This window comes from Oncorhynchus clarkii, chromosome 28 (genome assembly GCF_045791955.1).
Source record: "Oncorhynchus clarkii lewisi isolate Uvic-CL-2024 chromosome 28, UVic_Ocla_1.0, whole genome shotgun sequence".
NCBI classification, from domain to species: domain Eukaryota; kingdom Metazoa; phylum Chordata; class Actinopteri; order Salmoniformes; family Salmonidae; genus Oncorhynchus; species Oncorhynchus clarkii.
Window position 1 is genome coordinate 3379309 of NC_092174.1, and position 20431 is coordinate 3399739.

Below are 20431 nucleotides of genomic sequence, written 5' to 3' on the forward strand. Positions count from 1 at the left end.
TAACATCAGGTGTCAGTGTTGTAGTACTTGTTGTAGACTGAGACCGTCTCGACACCACATATTGAGTGTCTTTGTCTTGTTTCAGATACATTTTACTCATTCTTGACTCGGTCTCGGACAATGAGGACTTGTAATTTATTCCCGAGACCAGCCAATACCAGATAAGGGAGTCACCATTGAGACCAGTGTCTCTACCTCCATATTCAATTCGATAAAAACATACAAAATAAAATACAATATTAAACAAATAAAATACAGCACAACACATATTGCACAGACAAACATACATTTACACAAAACACAGTCAACTAAAACAAACATATTCTTCATTACAAAAATCATCTTTCCCCTGCCTGAACTGCCCTAGAGACACTAACGCATCTATTCTAAATGTATTTTGGAGATTATTCCAAACAACAAAACTAAAGGCTAACGTATCTAACTCTGTAGACACCAAAGCAGTCTCCAGAGTTAACCAACCCTGTGAACGGGTTTAATGACTTGTCATTTTAAATCTTAACAGTGATGGTAGGTTTGTGGAAGCTTGTGGTGCAGGGCTTTGTAAACAAAAATTATGTGGTTTAATGATGTGGTTTACATGACTTCAAAGAGGTTCAGCCAACCTTTTGGTAAAGAATACAGTGATGAGTAATAAAACTAAGGGAGGTATGAAAAACGGCATCCAAGGGTTTAAGAGTAGAGACAGCTGCACTTTGACAAATAGTATCACCATAATCAAGAACAGACTAGAGCGAGACAAGCTCATTTGTATGTTTTTAAACAATATATCATTGACACTCCAAATACCAAGGTATTTGTATGCAGGGACACGTTTGATTATAGAACAATCCGATGAGTGAATATGTAATCAATCTGAGACAATCTTACGAGAACTTGAAAACAATATGTCTTTTAGTTTTGCCAGTATTAAGCACACACAAAATCGGACTGTAGCCTTGTCACAGCCAGGTCATAATAGTAACATACACATATACTTAACAAAAATATAAACGCAACATGCAACAATTTCAAAGATTTTACTGAGTTACAGTTCATATAGGAAAATCAGCCATTTGAAATAAATAAATTAGGCCCTTATCTATGGATTTCACATGACTGGGCAGGGGCGCAGCCATAGGTTGACCTGGGAGTGCATAGGCCAGCCAGTCCCAGCCAATCAGAATTAGTTTTCCCCCACAAAGGGACTTTATTACAGACAGAAATAACCCTCCGTTTCATCAGCTGTCCGGTTGGCTGGTCTGACTATCCCGTAGGTGAAAAAGGCGGTCCTGGGCTAGCGTGGTTACCACATGGTCTGCAGTTGTGAGGCTGGTTGGACGTAATGCCAAATTCTCTAAAGCAACGCCGGAGGTGGCTTATGGTAGAGAAATTAACATTTAATTCTCTGGCAAGAGCTCTGGTGGACATTCCTGCAGTCAACATGCCAATCGCACGATCCCACAAAAATGTAGACCTCTGTAGCATTGTGTTGGGTGATAAAACGGCACACTTTAGAGTGGCCTGCTATTGTCCTCAGCACAAGGTGCACCTGTGTAATGATCATGCTGTTTAATCAGCTTCTTGATATGCCACACCTGTCAGGTGGATGGATTATCTTGGCAAAGGAGAAATGCTCACTAACAGGGATGTAAACAAACGTGTGCACAAAATTTGAGAGAAATAAGCTTTTGTGCATATGGAAAATTTCTGGGATCTTTTATTTCAGCTCATGAAACATGGGACCAACACTTTACATGTTGCGTTTATATGTTTGTTCAGGATATATTACAATCAATTGTGACTCACTACCTGGATTCGGTCTTATGTAGCAAAATTTGAACTGGTGTTTTATAACATTGGATAAAAGTAGAGACTCAGAGCTACAAAATGATAAATCATACTGCATTTTGAAGGACAATGGGAAAGTAATTCTGCTTTGAAAGTTGATAAACTTGTGAAATCACTTTTTAGAAAATGACCATTGAATGTTTTGGTATCTAGTGAAGACCTCTTCTTTGTCTACACCCAATCAGCATCGTTCACACCCTCTTAAGGTTTAGCCCCACCCATCTCGTTTCGCTCTCGAAGCGTTCAGAGCGAACACTTGACCAATGATTTGTTTACCTCTGGATAACATGAAAACAGCCTAACCAGCTCTGCTTTTTTTGCCAACGTTTAGTGACAGTACACTTTAGAGTAAGACATGTAGCTAGCTAACTAGGTAAACAATGAACCTAGCTAGGTAAACAATGTGTAATATCACACACATTAGCTAACGAGCCAGCCAGCTAACGTTACCTAGTTAAACAACAATGAACATAGTGCCAAATCATGTCATTACTACCCTGCATGAATCTGCCGGAAGCCTACTAATCAGGTTCAACGTTAGCTAGCTAACATTAGGCTGTAACTAGCAAAGCAAAGGGTTCAGGGATACGAATAATAATGTCATGCACTTAACATTAGCTAGGGAGCCAGCCAGCTACCATTAGGCTGTAACTAGCAAAGTAAACGATTCTGGGATATGAAAAATAACGTCATACACATAACGTTTGCTAGGGAGCCAGCCAGCTAACGTTTGATAGCTAGCTAGCTAACAGTACACTTTAGCTTGAAATTAAACCATTTTGTCAAAATAATAAACATTTCATATTTGAAAATGTAGCTAGCTAATGCTAGACTATCTTACCTGTATACATCATCATGCATGGTGGACACGTCTCCCTGTCACGGATGCCATGCCACAGTTTCCCTTAGTTTGAAGATGTAATCCGGAGACAGGTGTTTTCTCCATGCCTTTAGCTATCATACTCTAATTCCACTGATTTCATAACTCGATCCTCCAGAAAGCAGAGAGCAACACTTATGCAGCTCCACTACACATTTTTTTCAAAGCTGCATTCGACAGTAGTACCAACACAGACTGACCAGCTCAAATAGACAGAAGCCTGCTATATGGCAGACCAATCCGAACTCCTCTCTCGGCATGTCCAGCCCACTCATTATCTCAGCCAATCATGGCTAGTGGAAGGTTGCTGCCTTTTTCTGTGGCTTAACCAACAAGGCTCGTAATTCAACAATTTTAATAATATTTAAAGATGGCATACAAGTTTGTTATTAAGGCACATGAAAGTTCACAAGTTCCAGAAGGCATTTCTGCCCCAAAAAAAAACACATTTTGATCAAAATTACAAATACAAGTTCAAATGGCTCTCCTATGAAATAGTGATTTGTGACATACGCCTAGTTTTCTGAAACGGGTCACAATTAAAATGTTTAACAGATTGACCAATAGCATTTATATAAATAGTGAAAAGAAGTCCTAACTATAGACCCCTGCAGAACACCTTTATGTACTTCAAGAAATTCAGTCACTAATGTAACCGATGTGAAATGGCTAGCTAGTTAGCGGGGTGCGCGTTAATAGCGTTTCAATCGGTGACGTCACTCGCTCTGAGACTTTGAAGTAGTTGTTCCCCTTGCTCTGCAAGGGCTGCGGCTTTTGTGGAGCGATGGGTAACGATGCTTCGTGGGAGGCAGTTGTCGATTTGTGCAGAGGGTCTCTGGTTCGAGCCCAGGTAGGGGCGAGGAGATGGACAGAAGCTAAGCTGTTAACAGTCCCTCTCCTCACCCATTCCTTGTCCATCCTTCTCCTCGCTCCTACCTGGCCCTCGAACCAGGGACCCTCTGCACATAAACAACTGCCTCTCACAAAGCATTAACAGTTTAGCTTCTGTCCCTCTCCTCGCCCCTACTTGGGCTCAAACCAGGGACCCTCTGTACACATCAACAACTGCCAAATAGCATGATCAGCAGTATCGAACGCTGTGGACAGGTCCACAAACAAGGCAGCACAATTATGCTAAAGCATTGACAATATCATTAACAACTAATGTGGTTGCTGTAATAGTGTTGTGCCCAGGCCTAAACCCAGATTGATTTATATTCAAAATACCATGCTCAGATAAAAAAGAGCAAAGTTGCTTATTTACCAAAGATTCGAGAATCTTGGCTAGACATGGAAGCCTCATAATTGTCAGCTCCCATTCAGTCAGCGCATAAAATTGCTTTGCCAGGCAAAATATCCACACTCCTTTCATTATACATTACCAGTGCCTATTAAAAGCTGAGCTTCCTACTTTACTCATAACATTACTGTACTTTACTTTAGTTTCAAAACAGCTAAAAAACTTGATTTGCTAGTCTGAATTTCCTTGCTCAGCTAGTGCAGGTTGGCATTTATTGGGATGACACATGTACAAGAGGCAGTTCTGCAGGGTACTCACTAGCTGGTACAGCTACACAGTCAAAATGTTTAAGCTAACCATAACCTTAACCATAACCTTGACCACACTGCTAACCTTATGCCTTATTCTAACCTTAACCCTAACCTTAAATTAAATATTTGTTTTCATACATTTTTACTATATAGCCAATTTTGACTTTGCCGCTGGCCCATCTAGTGGAAATCGCTCAGCTCTGCCTCAAGGACAAGCTTCATCCCAATAAACATCAACCTGCTCCATGCAGTTAGTAGGAAAGAGTGGGGAAAGTTGCATGCTCACTATTAGTAAGGACAGACCGAGGAAGTTGTTACATATTTTGTATTTGTATCTATTATTTAGAGACCAGTTTGGGTTAATAATAATGTTTTCAGCATTCTGAACGTCTAAAGAATCTATATGTTCTTCTGAAATATGAACACAGAAATACTGGACATTTTGATCTCTTATTATGGTGGTGATATGAAACAATTACAATCATGGTCTTGAACTGGACTAGCTTTAGATGGTCTCGAACACAACACTGTCAGGTGCCTTGTCTCACAGCTGAGCAAATATAACGGGATGCGGACACACACAGGTAACATTAAAAGGAATACTTCAGGATTTTGGCAATGAGGCCCTTTATCTACTTCCCCAGAGTCAGATGAACTTGTGGATACCATGTTTATGTCTCTGTGTCCAGTATGAAGGAAGTAGTTTTGTGAGCCAATGCTAACTAGTGTCAGCTCATTTAATGGAAGCCCATAGACTTCCAGTCATTGCACTAACGCTAGCGCTGGTTAGCAATTTCCTTCAAACCGCAGACATAAAAATGGTATCCATGAGTTCATCTGACTCTGGGGAAGTAGATCAAGTGTCCTATTCAATACAAGCCATATTGTGAGCTCTCTCTCTCTCACACACACACACACACACACACACACACACACACACACACACACACACACACACACACACACACACACACACACACACACACACACATTACACACACACACACACACACACACACACACACACACACACACACACACACACACACACACACACACACACACACACACACACACACACACACACACACACACACACACACACACACATTACACAGAAACAATGTGTTGATAATGCAACAGAGCTCCTACCTTACAGTCATACTGCTCCATAAGTGGGCCCCTATAAGTGAGAGAACAGACATTTTATTGGTCAACATGTTCTGTCCAATAGGCTGTTTATCAGCTACCTGTTCGAGCCGTCTACAGTAGAACGCTCAACTGTGAAAAAGGTTTAATACCCATATTGCTTCTATCTTGTCTGACCTTTTCAGAACTACAGGATTGGCTAGGGAGTATGGTTAAGGGGTCCATTTGGGATTCAGATTGCAAAGCAGCCCAGAGTGAGACAGTCACTTCCATTTCTTGGTGGCAGTATTTCTATTTATGAAGGATCCCCATCACTCTTCCTGGGGTCCAGCAACATTCAGGCAGTTATATACAATTTAAAATATTACATGACATTATATTTCATAACACTTTTCACAACACATTAAGTGTTTTCCCTCTACTCCCACATATCTACAATACAAAATCCATGTGTACGTGTGTGTAGAGTGTGTGTCTGTGCCTGTGTGTGTCTCATCATAGTCCCGCTTTTCCATAAGGAAAAATCTGATTTTACTGCTTGCATCGGTTACCTGATGTGGAATAGAGCTCCATGTAGCACTGTGTGCCTCCCATACTCTGCTCTGGACTTGGGGATTGTGAAGAGACCTCTGGTGACATATCTTGTGGGGTATGTCCGAGCTGTGTGCTAGTAGTTTAAAAAAAGACAGCTCGGTGCATTCAGCATGTCAATACTTCTTACAAAAACAAGTAGTGATGAATTTAATCTCTCCTCCACTTTGAGCCATGAGAGATTGACATGCATATTATTAATGTTAGCTCTCGAGTGTACATTTAAGAGCCACCCGTGTTGCCCTGTTCTGAGACAAATGTAATTTTCCTAAGTCCCTCTTTGTGGCACCTGACCACATAACTGGACAGTAGTGCGACAAAACTAGGGCCTGTAGGACCTGCCTTGTTGATAATGTTGTTAAGGCAGAGTAGCGCTTTATAATGGACAGACTTTCCACATCTTAGCTAATAGTTGAATCAACATGTTTTGACCATGACAGTTTACAATCTAGGGTTACTCCAAGCAGTTTAGTCACCTTAACTTGCTCAATTTCTACATTATTCATTAAAATATTTAGTTTAGGTTTGGGGATTAGTGAATGATTTGTCGAAAAAACAAGGCATTTAGTTTTATAAATATTTGGGACTAACTTATTCCTTGCCACCCATTCTGAAACTGACTGCTGCTCATGTTAAGTTTGCAGTAATTTCACTCACTTTAGAAGCTGACATGTATAGTGTTGAGTCACCCGCATACATAGACACTTTACTCAAAGCCAGAGGCATGACATTAGTAAAAATGGAACAAAGTAAGGGGCCTAGACAGCTGCCCTGGGGATTTCCTGATTCTACCTGGATTATGTTGGAGAGGATTCCATTAAAGAACATCCTCTGTGTTCTGTTAGACAGGTAACTCTTTATCCACAATATAGCAGGGGTATAAATCTATAACAAACGTTTTTCCAGCAGCAGACTATGATCGATAATGTCAAAAGCCACAATGAAGTCCAATAAAACAGCTCCCACAATATTTTTTATCATGCATCGCTCTCAGCCAATCATCAGTCATTTGTGTAAGTGCCGTGCATGTTGAATGTCCTTCCCTATGCTGAAAGTCTGTTGTCAATTTTTTTACTGTAAAATAGCATTGTATCTGGTCAAAAACAATTTCTTTTTTTTTTTTACTAAGGGTTGGTAACAGGCTGATTGGTTAGCTATTTGAGCCAGTAAAGGAATTCCAGGAATTCAGGATTACAGCCAGGAATTCAAAATGATAATGCTTGTCTTTCAGAATTTGGTCAGTTATACTTGGATGTGTAGTGTCGGCATTTGTTGATGACATATCACGCCTACATTTGCTAATATTGCAGATTAAAAAAATTATTAAAGTAGTTGGCAATATCAGTGGGGTTTGTGATAAATGAGCCATCTGATTCAATGAATTATGGAGCGGAGTTTGCCTTTTTACCCAAAATGTCATTTAAGGTGCTCCAAAGCTTTTGAATTGGTTTCATAGTATAGTTTCTTATTTTTATTCAGTTCAGTCACATGATTTCTCAATTTGCAATATGTTTGCCAATTGGTTGTGCAGCCAGACTTATTTGCCATTCCTTTGGCCTCATCCCTCTCAACCATACAGTGTTTTAGTACCTCATCAATCCACAGGGATTTAACAGTTTTTACAGTAATTTCCTTAATTGGTGCATGCTTATTAGTAACTGGAATAAGTGTGTCAAGTGCAGCATCTGGTTGCTCCTCATTACACACCACAGACAAGCAAATATTCTTTACATTATCAACATATGAATCACTACACAGCGTATTGTATGACCTCTTATACACTATATTAGGCCCAGCTTTTGGAACTCTGGTTTTCCTAGATATGGTTACTATATTGTGATCACTACAGCCAATGGATTGAGACACTGCATTAAAGCAGATTTCTGCAGCATTAGTAAAGATGTTATCAATGCATGAGTGGTGCAGCGGTCTAAGGCACTGTATCTCAGTGATAGAGGCTTCACAACAGACCCTGGTTCGATTCCAGGCTGTATCACAACAGGCCGTGATTGGGAGTCCCATAGGGCGGCGCACAATTGGCCCAGCGTCGTCTAGGTTAGGGTTTGGCAGGAGTAGGCTGTCATTATAAATAAGAATTTGTTCTTAACTGACTTGCCTAGTTAAATAAAGGTTAAATCAAACATTCAAAAAATGTGATGACTTCATTCCTGTGTGTAACTAACCTGGTAGGTTAACTGATAACATGAACCAGGTTGCAGGCACTGGTTGTTTGTAGCTTTCTCTTGAGTGGGCAGCTTGATGAAAGCCAGTCAATTTTAAGGTCACCCAGAAAATATATCACATACATTATGAACCATTTCACACATATTATCCAGATACTGACTTAGCACTTGGTGGTCTATAGCAGCTTCCCACAAGAATGGGCTATAGGTGAGGCAGGTGAACCTGCAGCCATATTTCTTCAACAGTATTTAAAATTAGATCCGCTCTAAGCTTTACAGGAATGTGGCTCTGAATATAGACCGCTACACCGCCCCCATGGGCATTTCTGTCATTTCTGTAGATGTTATAACCATGTATTGTACTGGGCTTATAGGTAGTCAATAGGGAATAGGGAATTCAAGAACGTGGTGTAACAAGGGGCTTGTTTTGGACAAGGGGCTTACAGTGTAGGGTGAAGTTGCCCCTAGATGCTGATCTTCTGCCAGTTTAGCATTTTTCCAACTAATGATTAAGGTTAGGATTGGGGCAGAGGAAACTAATCCAAGATCTGTACCTAGGGGAAACTTCACCCTGGAGCAGGGGCTTATTGCTTTTGCTATTATTCCCAGCTGAACTGGGGTTTTGCAACTTAAAACAACAGGCAGCTTGAAACAAAGCACGGTGATGTTCATTATGCACCCAAACAGCAAAAACTGACAAACAGAGACGGCATGGGCAAAAAACAACAACAAAAAACATTTTGGTTTCCATTGCCTTTTTTCAAAACGTTTCAATTGTGTGCCCCAATGAACACAGCCCAGAACTACCATTTCATTACTTGGATTTGGATTTATATACATACAGTAACAGTCAAAAGTTGACACACCTACTCATTCAAGGGTTTTTCTTTATTTTTACTATTTTCTACATTGTAGAATAATAGTGAAGACATAAAAACTATGAAATAACATATGGAATTATGTAGTGACAAAATCAGGGTTAAAATACAGTTGAAGTCAGAAGTTTACATACACTTAGGTTGGAGTCATTAAAACTCAATTTTCAACGACTACACACATTTCTTGTTAACAAACTATAGTTTTGGCAAGTCGGTTAGGACATCTACTTTGTGCATGACACAAGTAATTTTTCCAACAATTGTTTACAGACAGATTACTTGATTATTTGACAGATTATTTGATACTCACTGTATCACAATTCCAGTGGGTCAGAAGATACACTAAGTACATACACTAAGTTGACTGAGCCTTTAAACAACTTGGAAAATTCCAGAAAACGATGTCATGGCTTTAGAAGCTTCTGATAGGCTAATTGACATACTTTGAGTCAATTGTAGGTGTACCTGTGGATGTATTTCAAGGCCTACCTTCAAACTCAGTGCCTCTTTGCTTGACATCATGGGAAAATCAAAAGAAATCAGCCAAGACCTCATCCTTGGGAGCAATTTCCAAACGCCTGAAGGTACCACGTTCATCTGTACAAACAATAGTACGCAAGTATAAACACCATGGGGCCACGCAGCCGTCCTACCGCTCAGGAAGGAGACGTGTTCTGTCTCCTAGAGATGAACGTACTTTGGTGCGAAAAGTGCAAATCAATCCCAGAACAGCAAAGGATCTTGTGAAGATGCTGGAGGAAACAGGTACAAAAGTATCTATAGCCACATTAAAACGAGTCCTATATAGACCTAACCTGAAATCCCGCTCAGCAAGGAAGAAGCCACTGCTCCAAAACCGCCATAAAAAAACTACGGTTTGCAACTGCACATGGGGACAAAGATCATACTTTTTGGAGAAATGTCCTCTGGTCTGATGAAACAAAAATAGAACTGTTTAGCCATAATGACCATCGCTAAGTTTGGAGGAAAAAGGGTTAGGCTTGCAAGCCGAAGAACATCATCCCAACCGCGAAGAACGGGGGTGCAGGAGAGACTGGTACACTTCACAAAATAGATGGCATCATGAGGGAGAAAATTATGTGGATATATTGAAGCAACATCTCAAGACATCAGTCAGGAAGTTAAAGCTTGGTCGCAAATGGGTCTTCCAAATGAACAATGACCCCAAGCATACTTCCAAAGTGGTGGTAAAATGGCTTAAGGACAAGAAAGTCAAGGTATTGGAGTGGCCATCACAAAGCCCTGACCTCAGTCCTATAGAAAATTTGTGGGCAGAATTGAAAAGGTGTGTGCAAACAAGGAGGCCTACAAACCTGGCTCGCTTACTCCAGCTCTGTCAGGAGGAATGGGCCACAATTAACCCAACTTATTGTGGGAAGGTTGTGGAAGGCTACCCGAAACATTTGACCCAAGGCTACCAAATACTAATTGAGTGTATATGTAAACTTCTGCCAAACTGGGAATGTGATGAAAGAAATAAAAGCTCAAATAAATCATTCTCTCTACTATTATTCTACTATTATTTTTACTAGGTTTAAATGTCAGGAATTGTGAAAACTGAGTTTAAATGTAGTGTAAGGTGTATGTACATTTCCGACTTCAACTGTATATTGTATATTTGAGATTCTTCAAAGTAGCCACCCTTTGCCTTGATGACAGCTTTGCACACCCTTGGCATTCTCTCAATCAGCTTCATGACATCGTCACTTGGAATCCATTTAAATGAACATGTGTGCTTTGTTAAGTGATTTTTTTTATTATTCTTTCCTTCTTAATGCTTTTGAGCCAATCAGTTGGGTTGTGACAAGGTTGGGGTGGTATACAGAAGATAGCCCTATTTGGTAAAATACCAAGTCCATATTATGGCAAGAACAGCTCAAATAAGCAAAGAGAAACGACAGTCCGTCATTACATAAAGACATGAAGGTCAGTCAATCCGGAACATTTCAAGAACTTGATGAAAATGCCTCTCATGAAAAGGAAGACCCAGAGTTACCTCTGCTGCAGAGGATAAATTCATTAGAGTTAACTGCACCTCAGATTGCAGCCCAAATAAACGCTACAGAGTTCAAGTAACAGACACATCTCAACATCAACTGTTCAGAGGAGACTGCGTGAATCAGGCCTTCATGTCTTCATGTGGCTACCACAGCATTCTGCAGGGATACGCCATCCAATCTGGTTTGCACTTAGTGGGACTATCATTTGTTTTTTAACAGGACATTGACCGAAAACACACCTCCAGGCTGTGTAAGGGTTATTTGACCAAGAAGGAGAGTGATGGAGCTGCATCAAATAACCTGGCCTCCACAACCACCCGACCTCAACCCAATTGTGATGGTTTGGGATGAGTTGGTCCGTAGAGTGAAGGAAAAGCAGCCAACAAGTGCTCAGCATGTGTGGGAACTCCTTCCAGACGGTTGAAAAGCATTCCAGGTGAAGCTGGTTGAGAGAATGCCAAGAGTGTGCAAAGCTGTCATCAAGGCAAAGGATGGCTACTTTGAATAATATAAAGTACTTTTTGGTTATTACATGATTCCATGTGTGATATTTCATAGGGTTAATGTCTTCACTATTATTCTACAATGTAGAAAATAGTAAAACATTTTTAAAAAACTTGAACACGAGAGGAGACAGAGCACTGGTTTCAAGTGCAGGGGTTTATTGAAAAGGACCACAGGAGGAGGCAGGTAGCTGGGTCAAGGGGCAGACAGGTCATACACAGGGGGACCAAAAGGGAAACAGTACAGGCAGGGAATAGGCTAAAGGTGTCGTTAGTGAGGCAGGCAAAAGCTATCATACACGGGAGGAGAGAATCACGGGAAAACAGAGTTCCGAAAGCTGTGTGTCACAAAACAAACAATACCTCACAGTGATGGGGTGCAAAAAACTGAACTAAATAGTGTGTGATAATGACATACAGGAGTGTGAACAGGTGATTAGAATTCAGGTGATTGGGATCTGGAGAGTGAACTGCGTTCAGGGGATCTAGGTGTTCTAGAGTGTGAGCTGGAAATGGGCTGGAAAGTGAGCTGCGTTCAGGGGATCTACGTGTTTGAGGGTGTGAGTTAGAAGCAGACGTTACAGAATGAGTAGCTGTGTCCAAACTTTTGACTGGTACTGTATATACAATGCCTTAGGAAAGTATTCGGACCCATTGACTTTTTCCACATTTTGGTACGTTACAACCTTAATCTAAAACTGATTAAATTTTTTTAAAGTATTCAAACCCTTTGCTATGAGACTCGAAATTGAGCTCAGGTGCATCCTGTTTCCATTGATCTTCCTTGAGATGTTTTTACAACTTGATTGGAGTCCACCTATGGTAAATTCCAGTGATTGGACATGATTTGGAAAGGCACACCTGTCTATATAAGGTCCCACAGTTGACCGTGCATATCAGAGCAAAAACCAAGCCATGAGGTCGAAGGAATTGCAAAATTGATTCTTAAATGGAACAAGTTTGTAACCACGAAGACTCTTCCTAGAGCTGGCCGCCTGGCCAAACTGAGCAATTGGGGGAGAAGGGCCTTGGTCAGGGAGGTGACCAAGAACCAGATGGTCACCCTGACAGAGCTCTAGAGTTCCTCTGTGGAGATGGGAGAACCCTCCAGAAGGACAACCATCTCTGCAGCACTCCGCCAATCAGGCCTTTATGGGAGAGTGACACTCCTCAGTGATCTTTTTGGCCTTCCTGTGACATCGGGTACTGTAGGTGTCCTGGAGGGCAGGTAGTTTGCCTCCAGTGATGCGTTAGGCAGACCACACCAACCTCTGGAGAGCCCTGCGGTTGCGGGCGGCGCAGTTGCCGTACCAGGCAGTGATAAAGCCCTACAGGATGCTCTCAATTGTGCATCTGTAAAAGTTTCTGAGGGTTTTAGGTGCCAAGTTAAATTTCTTTAGCCTCTTGAGGCTGAAGAGGCGCTGTTACGCCTTCTTCATCACACTGTTTGTGTGGGTGGACCATTTCAGTTTGTCAGTGATGTGTACGCCAAGGAACATGAAGCTTTCCACCTTCTCCACTATGGTCCCGGCGATGTGGATAGGGGGGTGCTCCCTCTGCTGTTTCCTGAAGTCCACGATCAGCTCCTTTGTGTTGTTGACGTTGAGTGAGAGATTGTTTTCCTGGCACCACACTCACAGAGCCCTCACCTCCTCCCTGTAGGCTGTCTCATCATTGTTGGTAATCAAACCTACTACTGTTGTGTCATCTGTACAGGAGGGGGCTGTGTTCACACCAATGTGGGGCTCCAGTGTTGAGGATCAGTGAAATGGAGGTGTTGTTTCCTACCTGGCTGGTTTTCCCTTTGTAGTCTGTGATTGTCTGTAGACCCTGTCACATACGTTTCGTGTCTGAGACGTAGAATTGCGACTCCACTTTGCCTCTGTACTGACGTTTTGCCTGTTTGATTGCCTTACGGAAGGAATAACTACACTGTTTGTATTCGGCCATATTCCTAGTCACCTTACCGTGATTAAATGCGGTGGTTCGCGCTTTCAGTTTGCGCGAATGCTGCCATCTATCCACGGTTTCTGGTTAGGGTAGGTTTTAATAGTCACAGTGGGTACATCCTGATAAACTCAGTCACCGTATCAGTGAATTCGTCAATGTTAATTCGTCAACGCTACCCGGAATATATCTCAGTCCGCGTGATCAAAACAATCTTGAAGCGTGGATCTGTTGCAGTCATGACGCAAGTTTCGCTATGCTGTCAAATCCTCCCACGTTTGTAGTTTGACCAGCTGTTCTCAGCAACTGATATTTTTTAATTAGCTTGTTTGATATTCAACGCGATTTCCTCGTAATGAACAGTGTCGAGTGTCCTGACGAAAAGGCAAACTTTTCTAGCTATGCCAGGCAAAATCTGGAAATATTAGCTCAATTTTATGGATGTATCCAAGTAAATGTAAATAGAAAACAGCTACTTTGCTTTTATTTTGGCTGCAGAGGTCGTGACTGTGTTAGCCGTAGCTAAGCAAGGGATGAACGACTGGGTCGCTTCCATAAATATCGAACTAATCGAATGAACGACTGGGTCGTGTCTCTAGCAACCAAAAGATGAGAAAGCATGAATTTGCTTCTAAAAAAGAAAATATAAATGGAAAAAAAGTATTTATATCACTAAATGTGTGCTTTCATATATTTTCTGGGGCAGCTGTGGTATTAGAGGGATAAACGCCTCAGTTCTGTATAATACCAGCAGGTAACCTAGCAGTTAATAGCGTTGGGCCAGTAACTAAAAGGTTGCTGGTTTGAATCCGAGCCGACAAGGTGAAAAATCTATCAATATGCCTGTGAACAAGGCACTTAACCCTAATTGCTCCTGTAAGTCGCTCTGGATAAATGACTAAACATTTAAACAAACAAATGCCGATGTTCTGTACATTACCTTGGAAAAATGAACTCTGCAAAGCGATTCTGCGCTGTCCATTATTTCCAAGGTAATGTACAGAGCATCTGTGTTTATCCCTTAAATATTGAGCGATGCACTACATACCTTTAGAGAAAGAGACACATCTGGAGAGAGCCACATCTTTAACAAGCAGCACTGTCCCCATCAGAGCCAAGGAAAGGGCAAGAAGACAGTACGCTCTGTAGGAACTGAGGGCCACAAACCTAGAGGATCAGAAATAAACAATGTCATCATGGGTCATTATCTGTCTTTTATCTCTCATCCTGATGCCATGTTGTGAGCTTGCACTGTACATGGAGAAGAATTAAACAAATCATTAAGGATTGCAGCTAACTAACCAAATAACCAAGTCACAAAATGAAACAGACAAACATATTTTTCAAGGTTTTACTGCTAACCTACAAAGTATTACATGGGCTTGCTCCTACCTATCTCTCTGATTTGGTCCTGCCGTACATACCTACACGTACGCTACGGTCACAAGACCTAATTGTCCCTAGAATTTCTAAGCAAACAGCTGGAGGCAGGGCTTTCTCCTATAGAGCTCAATATTTATGGAATGGTCTGCCTACCCTCGGTCTCAACCTTTAAGTCTTTACTGAAGACTCATCTCTTCAGTGGGTCATATGATTGAGTGTAGTCTGGCCCAGGGGTGTGAAGGTGAATGGAGAGGCTCTGGAGCAACGAACCGCCCTTGCTGTCTCTGCCTGGCCGGTTCCCCTCTCTCCACTGGGATTCTCTGCCTCTAACCCTTTTACAGGGGCTGAGTCACTGGCTTGCTGGTGCTCTTTCATGCCGTCCCTAGGAGGGGTGCGTCACTTGAGTGGGTTGAGTCACTGACGTGATCTTCCTGTCTGGGTTGGCGCCCCACCTTGGGTTATGCCGTGGCGGAGATCTTTGTGGGCTATACTTGGCCTTGTCTCAGGATGGTAAGTTGGTGGTTGAAGATACCCCTCTAGTGGTGTTGGGACTATGCTTTGGCAAAGTGTGTGGGGTTATATTCCTCCTGTTTGGCCCTGTCTGGGGGTATCATCGGATGGGGCCACAGTGTCTCCTGACCCCTCCTGTCTCAGCCTCCAGTATTTATGCTGCAGTAGTTTGTGTCGGGGGGCTAGGGTCAGTTTGTTATATCTGGAGTACTTCTGTCTTATCCGGTGTCCTGTGTGAATTTAAGTATGCTCTCTCTAATTCTCTCTTTCTCTCTTTCTTTCTTTCTCTCTCTCGGAGAACCTGAGCCCTAGGACCATGCCTCAGGACTACCTGGTATGATGACTCCTTGCTGTCCCCAGTCCACCTGGCCGTGCTGCTGCTCCAGTTTCAACTGTTCTGCCTGCGACTATGGAACCCTGACCTGGTCACCGGACGTGCTACCTGTCTCAGACCTGCTGTTTTCAACTCTCTAGAGACAGCAGGAGCGGTAGAGATACTCTTAATGATCGGCTATGAAAAGCCAACTGACATTTACTCCTGAGGTGCTGACTTGCTGCACCCTCGACAACTACTGTGATTATTATTATTTGACCATGCTGGTCATTTATGAACATTTGAACATCTTGGCCATGTTCTGTTATAATCTCCACCCAGCACAGCCAGAAGAGCACTACCACCCCTCATAGCCTGGTTCCTCTCTAGGTTTCTTCCTAGGTTTAGGCCTTTCTAGGGAGTTTTTCCTAGCCGCCATGCTTCTACACCTGCATTGCTTGCTGTTTGGGGTTTTAGGATGGGTTTCTGTACAGCACTTTGAGATATCAGCTGATGTAAGAAGGGCTTGATAAATACATTTAATTTGATGATTAGTTATTGAGAAGTGATTAATTGTCTAAACCTGATGTTGGGCTGAGCGAGAGAAATGCATTACACATGATCATCACCCTTCTGAAAAAAGATTGCAGTATAAGTGCAGTACATTGCAGTTATTCTGCAATTACTGCATCCAAAATACCACAGTCGACTGCAGTTATTGCACTTTTGCAGTATAACTGCAGTACATTGCAGTTATTCTGCAATTACTGCATCCAAAATACCACAGTCGACTGCAGTTATTGCACTTTTACTGCAGTTTCAAAACTGCAATATTTTTTTGTAAGGGCAATATGCATTCAATACCACTCAATGCCCTTCACTGTAAAACCGTGACTATGGAAACCTCTCTTTAACTTTCTCTCTTCTGTTCCCATTTTCTAGTCATAACATGCCTTGTTTTTGTGTTGTTGAAGTTGAGTTAAACTTGCTTGGCCAAGGTAATAGCACAGCTATAATCTTTACACGTTCATAATCCAGGCAACAGCCTACTGTGAAGAACAAAACAGGACTTGAGCATTTGCATTATTGCATAAAATGTCCTGCAGACATAATTAATTTCAGAATAATTTATAAGTGGGAAAGGACAGTTGCTTATTCAATGCATAACACTATAGGCACGCACGTGCACACGCACACAGAGTCGATCTTGTTGTTGTTCCCACTCCCTATCCAACACAAATGATGAATTTGTCATTATACACAGCCAGGTCATTTTTTTATTTAACCTTTATTTAACTACTCAAGTCAGTTAAGAACAAATTCTTATTTACACTGACGGGCTACCGATGGCCAAACCCTAACGACGCTGGACCAATTGTGCGCCGCCCAATGGAACTCCCAATCACAGCCGGTTGTGATACTACAGAACCAGGGTCTGTAGTGACGCATCTAGCACTGATATGCAGTGTCTTAGACCGCTGCGCCACTCGGGAGTCATGATATTGCATCATATTTCAATTGCATTCAATATGCACTCATTCCAAATCAAATATCTTATTTGTTAATCATGATACCGTAGGCTATAATATACACTACATTTCACCACAATTCGAATTTTATAGATATGCTATAATAATAGAGGAGAAGAATTTGTAAAAGCACTCAATGGTTTCAATAGGTCGTTTTCAACGACGGACACATCATTTCCACTACGTCATGCTTACCAGTACACAGCAGTGGTGGCAGCAAAGAGTGTCGTGGTCCTAAAAGGTTTATTCCAGTTGATCACGTTTGAAATGCGACAGTCCGCTATTACAGCCTGCTCTTCCTCGTGCCCAGCCGCCGCCATCGCCCCACCTGAGTGTCTAGCCCTGGCCAGACTCACGGCTGCAGCCTCCGGCCCCGCCACTACGGCAGCATCCTCGTGTCGATTCTGACGTGGGAGAGGCTATATGGACTCGCCTGGTGCCCAAATGGATGACGTATGTCGCGCATCTGAGTCAAGTGTGGAGACTAATGTATTCGGTTCAGTCAAGTCGTTCTGATAAACCCTTCCCATATAGTTTATGCTGGTTAGCTGACAACAACAACAACAGCATAGTGCTACCAAAAATAAAGTGATGTTCATTTCGATGGAAGTAACTGTATTAGTCACCATCTGGATGTGGACACCATCTCTAGTTTGTACCATCTGACGTTATTTTTTATTTCCAGTAGGAGAGTAGCCTACATGATACATACCTTCTAATATTGGTAGTAACCATCTGGATGTTAGCTAGCCCAAGATGTACTCAAAAGGAGGCGGACGTTGCTCCCTAAGGTCCAAGGACCGTATATGTCTATAAATCCTGTTAGTACATATGCCTTGCCACCTTGATATGTAGGACTAAGGCAGAGACTAAGGCATAAGAAGACACAGTGGCAGAATAAATTCAACCACGCCTTTATTTCATCACAAAACCAGAGAGCAACCTCTGTCTGGTGATGTCCACAAAGCATACTGCATGTAAAAAGCAGTTACATGACCTACAGCATGGTCAAGCAAGTTCATGTTTTCAACATTTTCGGACTACTAAATAACTATTGATTTAGAAACACAGGGTTAGCACACGTCTCAAAGAAAACAGGAGCTGCCTCCACTATTCCAGCACCATTTCAATTTACCTATGCTTAGTCTAATACAGTGACAACTAAAAGAAACCAAAAACTATTTAGTCCAATCAACATAAGCTAAATATGATTTGGCTGTCCATGGTTCTGATTTGTGTGTGTGTGTGTGTGTGTGCAAATAGAAAAAAAACATGCTGACTCACCCTAGAGCAACTCCAATGTCATTCTTCTCTCTTTCATGTTGCTGAAACAGTCTATGACTCAATACATGCTTTTAGTTTTTGTTGTCCTAGGCTACCTGGCTAAAATGCTTGCCCGCTTTCATGAGCAAAGATGATCTAGCTAGCTAGTTAACATTAGCTTACTAGCTACATGTTGAACTTCCATCCTCTCAGGCCAGGGGCACAAATCTCTAACTCCATCCATGTCTAATTTAGAAAAGGGACAATTTTAGCTAGCTAGCCACCGGAGGACAACAACACAACGAAATGCAACGATTCACTTATTTTTTCACCAATGACGTTTTGCTTTTGATGTGATGTGATTGGTGTGAAGCCAAATCCAAACTGGCTTCCCTTGACACCATTTTTTGGTGCACCAGGACCATTCACAGTTGAGCTCACTCAGTTATCTCAATGCTGATGGGCTATTATTGTATTATTTTTTATTATTAAGGGAGGCTCACTTGGATGCTTTATCCGGTGAGATCAATTCACAAGAGGCTGAATCTAAGGAAAATTATTAAACACAGAGACAAAGATAAATTATTTTATATGTTTTTACTTTTTTTCTTAGTCAATTATTTTGGGGAAGCCATCCATGAATACACAGCTTTATCACAGTTGCAGCCGACAGTATTTTCCAGTGACAACAGGTTTCTGGAGGCCTTCTTATATTACACACAGGTGTTCGGAGCATGCTAGATAGCTAATTGGCACAGGTGGGCCATATGTCTTCCGTCTGTCTTCTGTAAACATGCCTGTAACAATGGAGATAGGGCCATGTGGAAACACTAACCAACCCTAAACCTCCTCATACTTCCAAAACTGTACCCCAACCAATGCGTGTTAATGATCAGATCGAGTGTCAGGGCTCTTAACAAAACTCCCCTGTACAGGAGATGCCTTTGTCCAATAGGAGAGATTGCACCACAAATCGACACCGGCACTCAATGTTGGCGGTCTACTAAAACCGGTCTTGGCAACCCATCTTTAAGCACACCTGCGTCTCATCAGTCACACCTGGACTTCATTACTCCCTGATTACTTACCCTTTATTTAGCCCTCTTTTGTTTTCAGTTATCAGGTAGTATTGGTTATGTTTCCTTGTCTGATATTTCTCTTGTTTTGTATCGTTCTGTGTCCATTATTATTAAACTCACTAACTGCACCTGCTTCCTGACTCACTGCATTGATGTTACAGAATACTACCTCAACAAATGGAAGCAGCAGTTTATTAGGACATCTCCCAGATGGCCAGCGAACAGGGACACCTACTTCGCCAACGCCACGACCAGCTAGCACAACTGGGGATGGCTATGGATGAAAGCCTTCGTGTTCTTCAACGTCTCGACATTCCCAGAGGGGCGTCGCCTCCAACAAGTGGAGGATTCTCTACCGCAAGTCGAGTCAGCACTCCAGCCCATCCCCCAATAGTCAGCCCAGGTCAGCGATGCCCGTTTGTCCCTCCCGGACAAATATGACAGGTCTCCATCCAAATGCCATGGCTTCCTACTCCAGTGCTCCCTCTATTTCACTCATCAGATGGGAGCCCCCACCACCAAGAGGTCTAATGTTGCCACGGTTATTTCCCTGCTGGCCAGACGGGCATTGGAGTGGGCTACGGCTGCCTGGGAGAGAGGAGAGGAGGAGCTGGGTTCCTATGAGGGGTTCATGGCTCTGTTCAGGGGGGCCGTTGACCATCCACCGGAGGGCAGAGAGGTGGGTGAGCGCCTCCTCCAACTACGGCAGGATGGCCAGACCACTGCGGACAGTAGCAGCATCCAGCGGATGGAATGAGCCGGTGCTCTGCACCCTATTCAGAAGAGGATTTTGCGAAGAGGTC

At 42.3% G+C, this 20431-nt stretch overlaps 2 protein-coding genes across 3 annotated transcripts in view; one reads left to right on the plus strand and one right to left on the minus strand.

Annotated features, from left to right (window-relative positions):
• The window catches only part of LOC139387155 (reticulophagy regulator 1), an 83570-nt gene extending 65884 nt beyond the window's left edge, over positions 1–17686 (minus strand). The window contains exons 1-3 of one of the 2 annotated variants that reach the window (XM_071133194.1): positions 17482–17686; positions 14600–14718; positions 5432–5462 (exon numbers count right to left, since the gene is read on the minus strand). In XM_071133194.1, the coding sequence (XP_070989295.1) occupies positions 5432–5462; positions 14600–14718; positions 17482–17606 (275 nt within the window). In that variant the 5' untranslated portion in view covers positions 17607–17686. Of the gene's footprint in view, positions 1–5431; positions 5463–5979; positions 5999–14599; positions 14719–17481 lie in introns of those variants that run through there. The other variant, XM_071133196.1, reaches the window with a different exon arrangement.
• Positions 1–20431, plus strand: part of LOC139386660 (RAN binding protein 9) — a 371620-nt gene that overhangs the window by 253777 nt on the left and 97412 nt on the right. The window lies entirely within an intron of this gene.